This window comes from Homalodisca vitripennis, chromosome 1, assembly GCF_021130785.1.
Source record: "Homalodisca vitripennis isolate AUS2020 chromosome 1, UT_GWSS_2.1, whole genome shotgun sequence".
Taxonomy (NCBI): Eukaryota; Metazoa; Arthropoda; class Insecta; order Hemiptera; family Cicadellidae; genus Homalodisca; species Homalodisca vitripennis.
Window position 1 is genome coordinate 13550741 of NC_060207.1, and position 13189 is coordinate 13563929.

The following is a 13189-nucleotide window of genomic DNA, read 5'->3' on the forward strand; positions in this document are numbered from 1 at the left end:
ATCCGATCGATATTAAACTTTCTGAGCTAATATCCATTGTGGAGAATCATATCAGATTGAATTCTGCTTTTCTTCAATTTATGGGGGAAAGTGATGCTGTAGTAAAGCACATTCCCGAAACCCGGACTCCCCAAAATGTGTAACGTTTAGCTCGAGTTCTGCCGTACTAATTCTTTCTTTCGTTTTAAATGGACATAACGGACATCCGAACTTTTATACTGGGATTTAAGATTTTAATCAACGGACGGTCATTTTAATAAATAAGTAACAAACAGGTGTCAAGTCAGCTAACTTACTTATAACGCTGCATAATACATGATAATTCAATTATTTTTAACATGTAGAATATTCATCACAGTTTCTGGTCTGCAATTATCTTCCGTGAACACTCGTATAACTAAAGGAGATTCGACCAGATATGAAATACCACCTAAATGTGTAAGGTACTGTTCTAAGTTATTCAGCTCTTGGCGTTAAACGGACACTGCTCAACTAGATAAGTTATCTCTGTTAATCGTCAGGCCTCAAGTCTAGTTCTCAAAGTACCTATTTCTTTAGTTTTATGGCTACCTAAGGAGCCCCTAAAGACTAACATCTTCGCCCTGGATCATTTGGTAAAGTGAGTTTGTTTAATGATAATTGTTGCCGCTCCTGTTTGTTGGGATGTATTTCTCTTTTCTGATGAATACTGAGCTTCTTCCTGGAAGTTTTGTATCCTTGGTTTTGATTATGATGTGATTCAAGAACAGTCCCTTGATTCGATGATTCAATGGTGTGAGATCAACGTCCATGCCCTTCGCAAATTATAGTAAGTGCACATGTATGTCGTTCTACTGAAGTACCTATCCATTTCAATTGATTTAATAACTCGTGGCGGTGAACGATTGAAACGAGTAGATGAACCGGTCATGACCTTGAAGCGTTTTTATACTAACTCAACAGCTTAGTAATACAACAACAAATAATAGACGTATCTTACATAAATCATTTGCTTCCTTCTACGTTTAACAAGGATACATGGAGATACATTTCTTAAGAGATAACTTTTTTGTTTGTTACGGTTAGGAATCTACTCAGAAGTTACAGCTCAAAACTGTGTGGAACCCAAAACCAAGTCACTTTTCAGTCAGAGCTGGCTGAGTATCCCAGAAACCGGTTTCCTTCTGGATGCTCGTGATAAGACTGTTGTTATCGCCTATGTGTATGTTTCCTATCATACTTAATAGGCATGTGTTTTGACTCGTCCATATTGCTTTCCTTTCACCTAGAAAGGAATATTCAAGAGATATCCTCTTCTAGTTCAAGTTTGATAAGACAGATCTTTGATACTCTTGACCTGTTTTCCCTTGACCTCTTTTAGATTTTTCCATCTGTATGCACTCTTATGATCAGTAACTTTATGACTGTAAACATTTAATACCAATAATAATGAAGCTAACGTAATACATAAATAAAAGACAACCTGTTTTAAATAACCATTTTTTGTTCACGGGTTTTAATTTCTGTGTTCCAGCCATAAATGGTTTCTAGAAAAAATCTGTATTCTCTCTTTTACTGAATCGTGTGATGCTTTTGATTAATTCCCAATAACACCGAATCTTTTTTATTTTGCTATTATTTTATATTGTTAGTATTTAAAATATTTATTGCTTGTTTATTTGTAAATCATATATTCATGTTGATGCCTTTTGTTTGGTTTATTTTGGGCGTATATTCTACTTAGATATGTTTTCTATTTTAACGTGTTAGGTTGTATATACGAATTTTTATAGTTTTTTTATTAACGAAATGTATGCTTTAGCTGTTTGCAGCCAGTTTCTCTTATATTATACTAGTTTAATGCTTTATATGCACATAACAAACTTATAAAAAACTATAATAGTATTACATCTATGCATTAGCTTTTTATTATTTATTTGTCAGAATAAGTTAACTGATACATTATAATATTAGTAGTAGGTACTGGTTAATATTTACTTTGTACTGTTATGAACAAAAACTTCATATAAATTAAAACAGATCTTTGCTTTCCTGTGTACTCTATATTACTACCATTTGTTTCAGAATAAATATTTATCTACAAGTTTTAAATCAAAAGTTGTTTTCCTGTTTCTTGTGGTAAAATAACAAATTAATGTTCACCCAATGATGAAAAATTCATTTTTTGCATTTGACACTGGTTTTCTGAAAAACTACTTAACTTACAGTTCTGGGACCTGTTTTATTCAATTTATCAGGTTAGAAAACAAAAGTAACGATTGAATTCGCTCCTTAATCTACCTTACCAGAATTTCAGGAAGACCTGGTTTTACATGTGAGCTGAAATCCGGGTGAATTCTTTCGTTAGCTGTAACTCGCTAACAAGGCATTTTCGGACCCATGGTTATATAAACTTTTTAATTATTTTTACATATAAAAAAAGCTCAAACAGTTTATGCATATATTCATGAGTCACCCTGTATCAAATGAACTTTGAAGTTATCTTGCGACTTCTTCGTAAAAATGAAAAACCAGCAATCGATTATGTGTAAGTGTGATTCTTTCATAATTTACAAGCTGGTTTAATTAAGGAGGTAAACCATACGAATTACGTAGCAAAATTTCAGACATCAGGACAGGATTCGATGAGTAAATATCATCAAGATACAACCGATTCCTGTCTCCTCAAATTCCTTGCCAATGTTTAAATTGTTATCGGGTTATATGGAATGACATCTTCAACGTGTTGCACATAATCCTTATAGAATTGGACCTGTCACGACAATCTTCTAGCTCTAGAGAATTATTCCATGTACAAAGTGTAATTCTAGGTCCGTTTGAACTTCTCTTATAGAATCTTCTTTCACATTACAGGATCCTTTAGTTCTCTAGAAAACCGAAAGACCATTCAGTGGAATTTATTCATAAGACTGTGACTACGTACAAAAATTGTATGGAAAGATATAACAAAAAAAAATAATCAAACATATTTTTAAAATCTGTGGTGTCTAGAAGAAGGCCTAATGGCGTCTCTAACAGATTAGTTAAATAAGAAAATCTATGTAATTTTTCAATACTTTTTCAGTATTGTTTATTAACTATATTGGGAATAAATATTAAACTTGTAGTTCAGAGTTTAAATATTTATAGCATACAGTACATGTATAATTTACACGAAAAATTTACGTTTGGATGCGTAATTGTAATGTCCTTAAAATAAAACATCTTCCATTATTCTACAAACAAAAATAAGGACGTAAAAGTTTTTGAAATGTTCTTTTATATTGTTAAACTTAAGGTAATTTCGCTACAAGTGGCTCTTAAAAACCACAATATGTATCTTACCACAGACATATTAAACACCGCTACTATTATCTTCAACAATATTATACAGCTTAGCTCCGTTAAAGGACCACTTCAATTATGTAGGTATGTAAAGATGGTGTGAAACTAGAATATCTAATTTAGGAGAATTAATTCTAATTAAAACATTTTGTTGTATTAATTCAATACTCCACATTTTTTTAAAACAGTAAAAGAACGTTAAATTTACAACCGGCTGAAAAGATGCAGGCAGCTACCAGTCTAACAGCGCCTCTGGCGGCGAGTAAAGGAACTGGTGCACGAGGAAGGTTTACTTTTTACACCCAACCCGAACATTCCCAACCCAGTCTTGCTCTGTCAGCCCGAGTGTTGGTGTTTGTGATTGTCGTGTTTGCGTGTTTTGTGGGTTTTCGTGACATAAACTTTGATTTTATTAATTAAATTTTTATCTGTGGCAACATTTTGTGAATATATAGAAGTTGTGCACTATCTGGATAAACAATACTCTCATAAAAGGTAAATTTAAACATAAATAATAACCTAACAGTCTGGCTTAAAGCTATGGTTATTTACACGAAAATGTTGAAGTTTGTCATTTATTTATTTTCAGAATTATCCTAGGATATTTTATATTTAATTCCACTTGATTCCAGCTCTGAATTTATACTCTTTTATGTGCAACAGAAAGAAACATACAATGATAAATAGAAAAATTATGTTATAAATCACTTAACTGTTACCTATTCCTGGATTAGCAATTAAATTTGATTACAAAATTAATAGATAGCTTATAGCTAATAGGGTATATATTTGTTACTAATTCTGTAATTGTTGTGTGTGTACAGATAGGGCATTGTATTATAAGTCTTTGAAAAATTAAGGTAAACATTCTTAAAATACAAATACAAAACTGTGTTCTAGGTATTTATCTGTAGAACTCTGTTCACATGAGTCACCATAAAAATTAATTATATTCATGATAAAATAGCAAAGATAGTTAACAAGTATGGTGACACAAGCAATACCAACATGTAATAGATGTTTACTTAATGGAGTAGGGTAGTATACAATTCAGAAAGTATATAACAGTAAAGCAACTAGCACTTTATACAATTTTAATATTAATTAACTTGGAAGTAGCCATTGTTATTTTGATAAACAAGACAGTTTTATGAATAGATTAACATGAATTAATATACCCTCAACTAGAAGTTAACAAACAATGTGTGCATTATCCACAAAAACCCTCTTTTTAAATAACACACTAGTCTGGTATGATTCGACATTACCATAATTTTATGCCCATTTTTTTCAAATCCCTAAAAGGGTTCCACTGAAAGGCCAGTATTTAACATTAGGTGTTCATTTTCAAAATGATTCTAGGATAGGCTAAAGTTACCCCTTTAAATCCCAATCATTCTTTGAGGAAATCTGCCAAAAATCCCAGTAATTTATCTACAAAATCCCAGCACTAATGTGCTTGTTTTGCTGAAGTCTTGGTAAAAAACATGTTTAATAAATTTTCAAAATTTATTTTTAGTTCAGCTTTAAATATACGAAATTGTACAATAATAAATGAGAGGAATGTTTGTTATTGTACAGTAATATATTATGCTAAAAATAACCTTCCTGAAATAGGCTAACTAAACAGGATTAACATTAAGAAATAACAATGCAATCCTCACTTAACATGACAGTGTAGTTATTAGTCATTTACAGCTGATTTGTATAATACAAAAGTATAGCAAGTTGCATGCCATTAAATGGCATGCAAATTTTGTTATTTGTAAAATACTGTATACAGTTTACCATTTTTATTAGAAAGATCGATTTGTTTGTAATCATTTTGGTAAGCACAAGTGTTACATTACGTTTTAGTTTTTAAAACAATTTATGTGTGAGTGTCCATATATTGGGATTTGATACAGACAGTGAACATTCGACATTATGATTTATTTTAAGATATTTTTGGCATCCATATATAAGGATGTTAGAATCAAAAGGGTTGGTTACACCTGTTAAGTCTGTTAAGTGTTTTAGCTATTTGCACAAAGAAAGAATTACAGAATTACACCTCCTGCTATTGAATATCCGCATTGAAAAATATGTTTGTCACTTGTACAATTTTTCTGGATGGTTAAAAGTTTTGTAATATTTAAGTGTTGTGTTTTTTATATGTGTGCACATGTTAAATACACATATCATATTGTATTTTGTAGTTCTTGCATAAGACTTTGTCATAATAAGTTTAATTCAATTACCAAAAATGTTTTAAAACACTTCAATACTCAATGAATTGAATTTGGCTACACACACAATAGTGTAGGTGTGTTCCATTCTAGAAATAGGCCTACACTTCACAATAGATTGGCACACTACAGGAATATTCTATGATCAGGAATAAAGTAACTGACATCGATAAAAATATCAAAGAAAATGATCAAATATGGAATTTTAAATTGAATCTAAAAACTTATTGATCATACAAAATGCAGACAACTGTTAAAACTTTGTGCTACATTTAGTGTAGGCGACCATGTAAACTGTTAGGAGTTAATTTTTTATTTGCATTTTGACACATACAATAGAAACTAATCCATAAAAAGTACATCAGTTCGTATTCTAACAGATGTCTCCTAAAATGAGGGTTGAGACTGACATTCAATATTTTCAAATGCAAAACTTTTTTTCTTTTACATATACAGTAGTCTATTTAAATCTCCACTATTTTAATAAAGACTGATTTTAAATATATTTTACACATTTAAAAATGGCGAACATATATATAATATGATGCTTTGTTCGAATTTTGATTTTAGTGAATGGTAGCAGGATTTTAGCAGATTTTCATGTATCAGTGAACAAATAAAAAAAGTCTAAAAAAATTCCTGCTACCATAAATATATATATATATCTCAAACCAAATGTTATTTTATACATGTAATATACATGATTAGTACAATTATTAAATACTATGTATCATTTCTCCAGTTTATTTGTGAAAGTGTATACAAACTAACTTTTTTCTCCTATACACATATTTATTCTAAATAAGAATATTCCGAAAAAGATGGTAAACACAAGTAATACAATAAATGTGAATGAAGAAAACAAATACCTTAGACAATAGACAGCAATCTTTATTCACGGTTGCACATTGTATACATTGAATAGTGTCAATTGATTGAAATAATTAATTGATAATTAATTACTAAAATATTAAACTCAAATTGTAAACCTTAGTGTTATTATTAACTTTCAGTGGATAAAGTAAAATCTAGTTCTAAGAATTCTACATACTGGACCATATTCAATGTCATCTCATGTCTCTTAATACAAGAGTTACATTGCAATGACACTGTAATAGTTGTGTAAACATTGTGAATGGCTCCAGCAAAAATAAATGAAATGGAGGAAAATGTCATAACATTTACTGTTGGGCAGAGTTCAATCCACACTTAGAGCTCCATATTGAATATATAATATTAAAACAATCTCCAGAACAACAAAAATATCATAACTAATAAAAGTTTAAATCCATATAGTTAACCGTTATTGTACATTTAGTTACACATATTTATATTTCTTCTTTTATTCTAGTTTTATTTCAATGGTTCACTAACAAGTGTCTAAAATCTAAATTATTATCAACTACATTAAATTTGTGTAGATAACAATTGATAAGTTAGGTACTTTAATGATTTAATTTATTAAACGCTAAAGTTACAAGAAAAAGTAAAATACTTTTTTTAATTGTGCCACATTTTTAAGGTATTAATTTTAATACCATATGTCACTATTAAGTTACATAATCTTGGTAAATGGTTTAGATTAGTATAATATGTAACATAACTAATTTTGAAAAAAGAAAAAGAAGAAAATAGTGCATTTGTTATTGTCTACTTTAAGAAATATTTGATATAGACATAAAGTTACATACTCCAATATGTATTACGAATATTAAAAAAATATAGACTACTCTATTTTAAATTAGGGAAATGTTGGAATTTTTCGAAACTAAGATTATTTGAGATATTGTTAGAAAGTTTATGTATATTCTAACTATTTCACATTAAAAAATTGTCAAATGATTGCACTGGGTTTGTTACTAATTTGTTTATTCTGAGATTTTCTCTTTGTCATCATTTACCCATAACACCATTACATGAATGTTGGAATTTTGGTTTTACCTTCAATTATTACCTTTAGACCCCAAAATCAATAGAAGTTCTTCGTTGAACCTAGACAATTTTATGTACCAAGTTTCAAGTGTCTAAGACCTTGAATTATCCCACAGACAGACACACTGACAGACAGTGGCGCAATTTTAAGAAAGCCCAGAAAGCCCAGTCGAGTCCTTCCATACTGTACTGTGCAACAATTGTTTATATTTGAAAATATTGAGATTGAAACCCATGAACCTATATATATCTCAAACCAAATGTTATTTTATACATGTAATATACATGATTAGTACAATTATTAAATACTATGTATCATTCCTCCAGTTTATTTGTGAAAGTGTATACAAACTAACTTTTTTCTCCTATACAAATATTTATTCTAAATAAGAATATTCCGAAAAAGATGGTAAACACAAGTAATACAATAAATGTGAATGAAGAAAACAAATACCTTAGACATAGACAGCAATCTTTATTCACGGTTGCACATTGGGTATACATTGAATAGTGTCAATTGATTGAAATAATTAATTGATAATTAATTACTAAAATATTAAACTCAAATTGTAAACCTTAGTGTTATTATTAACTTTCAGTGGATAAAGTAAAATCTAGTTCTAAGAATTCTACATACTGGACCATATTCAATGTCATCTCATGTCTCTTATACAAGAGTTACATTGCAATGACACTGTGATAGTTGTGTAAACATTATGAATGGCTCCAGCAAAAATAAATGAAATGGAGGAAAATGTCATAACATTTACTGTTGGGCAGAGTTCAATCCACACTTAGAGCTCCATATTGAATATATAATATTAAAACAATCTCCAGAACAACAAAAATATCATAACTAATAAAAGTATTAAAAAAAAAATAAAAGTATCCATATAGTTAACCGTTATTGTACATTTAGTTACACATATTTATATTTCTTCTTTTATTCTAGTTTTATTTCAATGGTTCGCTAACAAGTGTCTAAAATCTAAATTATTATCAACTACATTAAATTTGTGTAGATAACAATTGATAAGTTAGGTACTTTAATGATTTAATTTATTAAACGCTAAAGTTACAAGAAAAAGTAAAATACTTTTTTTAATTGTGCCACATTTTTAAGGTATTAATTTTAATACCATATGTCACTATTAAGTTACATAATCTTGGTAAATGGTTTAGAATAGTATAATATGTAACATAACTAATTTTGAAAAAAGAAAAAGAAGAAAATAGTGCATTTGTTATTGTCTACTTTAAGAAATATTTGATATAGACATAAAGTTACATACTCCAATATGTATTACGAATATTAAAAAATATAGACTACTCTATTTTAAATTAGGGAAATGTTGGAATTTTTCGAAACTAAGATTATTTGAGATATTGTTAGAAAGTTTATGTATATTCTAACTATTTCACATTAAAAATTGTCAAATGATTGCACTGGGTTTGTTACTAATTTGTTTATTCTGAGATTTTCTCTTTGTCATCATTTACCCATAACACCATTACATGAATGTTGGAATTTTGGTTTTACCTTCAATTATTACCTTTAGACCCCAAAATCAATAGAAGTTCTTCGTTGAACCTAGACAATTTTATGTACCAAGTTTCAAGTGTCTAAGACCTTGAATTATCCCACAGACAGACACACTGACAGACAGTGGCGCAATTTTAAGAAAGCCCAGAAAGCCCAGTCGAGTCCTTCCATACTGTACTGTGCAACAATTGTTTATATTTGAAAATATTGAGATTGAAACCCATGAACCTTAGTTTAGACCACACATTGTATTTGAATGGAACAATTTCTTTTTTAGTAAATTCATTTAGAACGATTTAGTGGGTAATAATTTTGTATCAACTGTGTTAAATGGATTGGAAATTGGTAAAATAGTGGTTTTAAGGCATTTATTGTATATTATTAAGTACAAGGTTTTATCAGTTCCCATTAACTGTCGTAGGTATATATTTTACTACAAATATGAGCAGTGATCTTGTTAGTAATTATATCAGAATTTAAAAGTGAAGGAAATATTAACACATAAAGGCATCAAAGAACAGAGAGAGAAGAATGATGTGATGTAGAGAGACCCTTTGAGTAATATTGAGTAGTCAAAAGTCAGAAACACTTTACCGTAGTTTGAATTTGGAATTTTCAGAACCGTTCCAAATTATAAAGGGAAGCAATAAGTAATTTCGAATTCTCATGTTTGGAACTGGTTCATGAGATCTTTCAAATTCGATTGGATTGGATTTTGTTCACTCAGTTTGAGGCAACTGTAATCATATTACTGTATATGTATTGTGTACATGTATTGTGATTGCATAAAGCAGATATTTTTATAGTTGTGTTGTTTGATAGTTTAAATTAATTCCCACATTTTGTTACAGACATACGTTGCTGAAATGACTGATCTTCTGATACAGACTGCTTCGAGCAGTCCTCCGAGGAGTGATTCGTTTCGATATGGTCTGTTAGACGGTTGTCGGAGCCCTATCATAGCACGGTACACCGGTTTTGAAGACAGACCTTCAGGACTAGGACTGTCTGACTTGAAGCACAGCAAGAGCGATGATCTGGTCCTGCAGAGCGCACCGGTGGCAGCCCCAGAAATGCACCACGGAATCAGTGATGCTGCAATACAGATTCAGAAAGAGGCTTGTGTTGTTTATGAAGACGACATATCAGTGTTGCCGAGTGTTCTACCGAAGAGTTTGCCCGTTTACTACAGTGATAGTGAGACCAGTAATGTAACCAAGTGTGCTCCTATGGAAAAGTCGGTTCTCAAGATTACTGGGGATTTCGGTTCAGATGGTCCGTCCAGAAGATCAAGTCGACACATCGGCTTGTACGATAGGCTTGATCCTGAGGACAGCATAAGAGATATAATATCAGAAAATGATTTCTATAGGTAAGTGTAAAAACTGTTATTTTATTGTAAATGAATTTTAAAAGTACTATTTTCTGTATTTACAATGTTATGTCTCACATTTGAATATTGTTTCATATGTTTAAAATTACAAATTTTTCTTTTAAGAAGAACCAGGTAATAAATCAGGTCAGCAAATAAGTTATTAAACTAGTGTATAAACATGTTACAGTATTTTTTGGTGCAACATGATCAGTGTTATAACAGTTTAACTTAATGTTGCTATTGGGGAAGTTAAATTTCTTATTAAAAGGCAGTTTTTTTAATAAGTCAATGTTTTTGTGAATGTATGTGTTATAATAGTTTAAGTAGAACTTGGTTTAGGGTGGGTTGGATCTGTCTGTAAAGCACTGATGAGGGGGGGGGGTTTGCAATTAAGCAAAATTTGAATAAATCTAGCAGATCTCGTTAAAAGTAGAACATTTAACTGTTTCATTTCAAACAGGTCAATTGATGTTATACGAATATATTTTTTGGAATTTTCAGAGCACTTGGAAGGGGAATTCTACTCTCTCTAAAAGTTATGCCACTGATATACTAGAATGTCATAAGAACAGAGAAGAGAAAAAGAACAGAGGGGCAATGGAATAAAGCTAACTATTCTGAATATAAACATTTGGGAAAACATAAGACTTAGATAAGGTCATGAGCTATTTATAGACTTCGTATTATCAGTAGAAAATTCACAATCAAGTCCTAGAGTGGGCTATTCTCTCTGATAAAATATACCATATCGGTGTCAATTGAGTAGAACACATTTTAAGAGGGCTTTGTCATATATAATCTAGGCTATAAAGAACTGGGTTATTTACGATACCATTGTAAACAATGCTTACTCCATGTGCAATGATCAATGGCAGTAAAATTCTTATTCTGAATCTAGATCTATCAGAATATTGTGTCAAAAGATGTTTATCACAACTTAACATTACGTTATTTCTCGTTAAACATGCTACAAATAAAACAATCTTATAAGAGTCTACTGCAAAAAGATTTAAATTATATCCTATAGTTAAAGATTCTAATCAAATCAAAATAACAAGTACTGTAATAATAATACCCTATTCTAGCAACAAAAACTGTATAGGTCAATACAGACCCAAAGTTAAATTCCAATCACAATGAATTTAAATTGAAAAATAAGAGCAAATGTCATATATGTAAGTATACTTCTTTTCCAGTGATTGCCCATTATAATTAGCTGCATTTGCATGTTTCTTCCTCGAATCTGAAATAGCATTTAGGTGCAGGATCTGATTTGATAGTTCTTTTCAAAAAGCATTGTATAAAATCAAATAATAGACTATAAAATTAGTGTAACTTTGATTTTTCAATGATTTTATACTTTACATAATTTGAAAAACTGTGAAAATGTATATTTTCCTTAACAATGTTTTCTCTAATAACAATCAGTCAGCACACTGTTTTCTGAAAGAAAATCTGGCATTGTATGAGCTGTCCATCCAAAAGACAGGTGTGGATAGTTTGGTATCGAGTCAGGGAAAAAGAAGTGTAAGTGCAATGCAACCTTAGAGGTCTAACAGCTGTGCTTTCCTACCCCTATTATCAAGAGAAATCAAAAATTTTGAAGTCCTGCCTCCTCAAGTAATCTAAACTGCTTCAACATGAAATGACCTAGGATTTATTAGTAAATGATGATGAGTTACATTTATAGTACTTCTGCCAGATCTGACTCCTCAAGGAATATAAACACTTGCATGGAGTCAAGGCCATGTAGTTCTACTTCAACTTAAAACAGACCTAGGATTGTAGCTTACATTGCTAATGCAACACATTCTACCAGTAGATGATAAGTTACATTTGTAGTACTTCTGCCAGTCCCATCTCCTCAGGGAATCTGAACATTCCCATGAGGGCAAGAATGGGGTCATAATTTTATCTCTTATTCATGCTAATCCATCACATTCGAGCAATGATAGATGATATGGTATCCCCTATCCTTTCTGACAGAGTCCTCAAGGAATATAAGTTAAACATTTGCATGGAGTCAAGACCATGTAGTTCTATTTCAACTTAAAACCGACCTAGGATTGTAAGCTTAAATTGCTAATGCAACACATTCTACCAGAAGATTATAAGATACATTTATAGTAGTTCTTCCAGCCCCAATTCCTCCAGGAATCTGAACATTCCCATGAGGGCAAGACTGGGGCATTATTTTATCTCTTATTCATGCTAATCCGTCACATTCTAGCAATGATAGATGATATGGTATCCCCTATCCTTTCTGACAGAGTCCTAAAGGAATATAAACATTTGCTTGCATTGCAGTCAAGACCATGTAGTTCTATTTCAACTTAAAACCGACCTAGAATTGTAGCTCACATTGCTAGTGCAACAAATTCTACTAGAAGATGATAAGTTACATTTATAATACTTCTGCTGGCTCTGATTCCTCCAGGAATCTTAACATTCCCATGGGGTCATATTTTTATCTCTTATTCATGCTAATCCATCACATCACATTCTAGCAATGATGGATGATATGGTATTCCCTACTCTTTCTGACAGAGTTCTCAAGGAATATTAACATTTGCATGCAGTCAAGACCATGTGGTTCTATTTCAACTTAAAACCGACCTGGGATTGTAGCTCACATTTCTAATGCAACACATTCTACCAGTAGATGATAAGTTACATTTGTAGTACTTCTGCCAGTCCCATCTCCTCAGGGAATCTGAACATTCCCATGAGGGCAAGACTGGGGTCATAATTTTACCTTTTACTCATGATAATCCATCACATTCTAGC

General features: G+C 31.0%; 1 protein-coding gene across 1 annotated transcript in view; it reads left to right on the forward strand.

The window, feature by feature from the left end:
• Positions 1-3638: 3638 nt before the first annotated feature.
• The window catches only part of LOC124357434 (protein Daple-like), a 226548-nt gene continuing 216997 nt past the window's right edge, over positions 3639-13189 (forward strand). The window contains exons 1-2 of the mRNA XM_046809243.1: positions 3639-3819; positions 9879-10399. Of these exons, the coding sequence (XP_046665199.1) occupies positions 9894-10399 (506 nt within the window). The 5' untranslated portion in view covers positions 3639-3819; positions 9879-9893. The remainder of the gene's footprint in view (positions 3820-9878; positions 10400-13189) is intronic.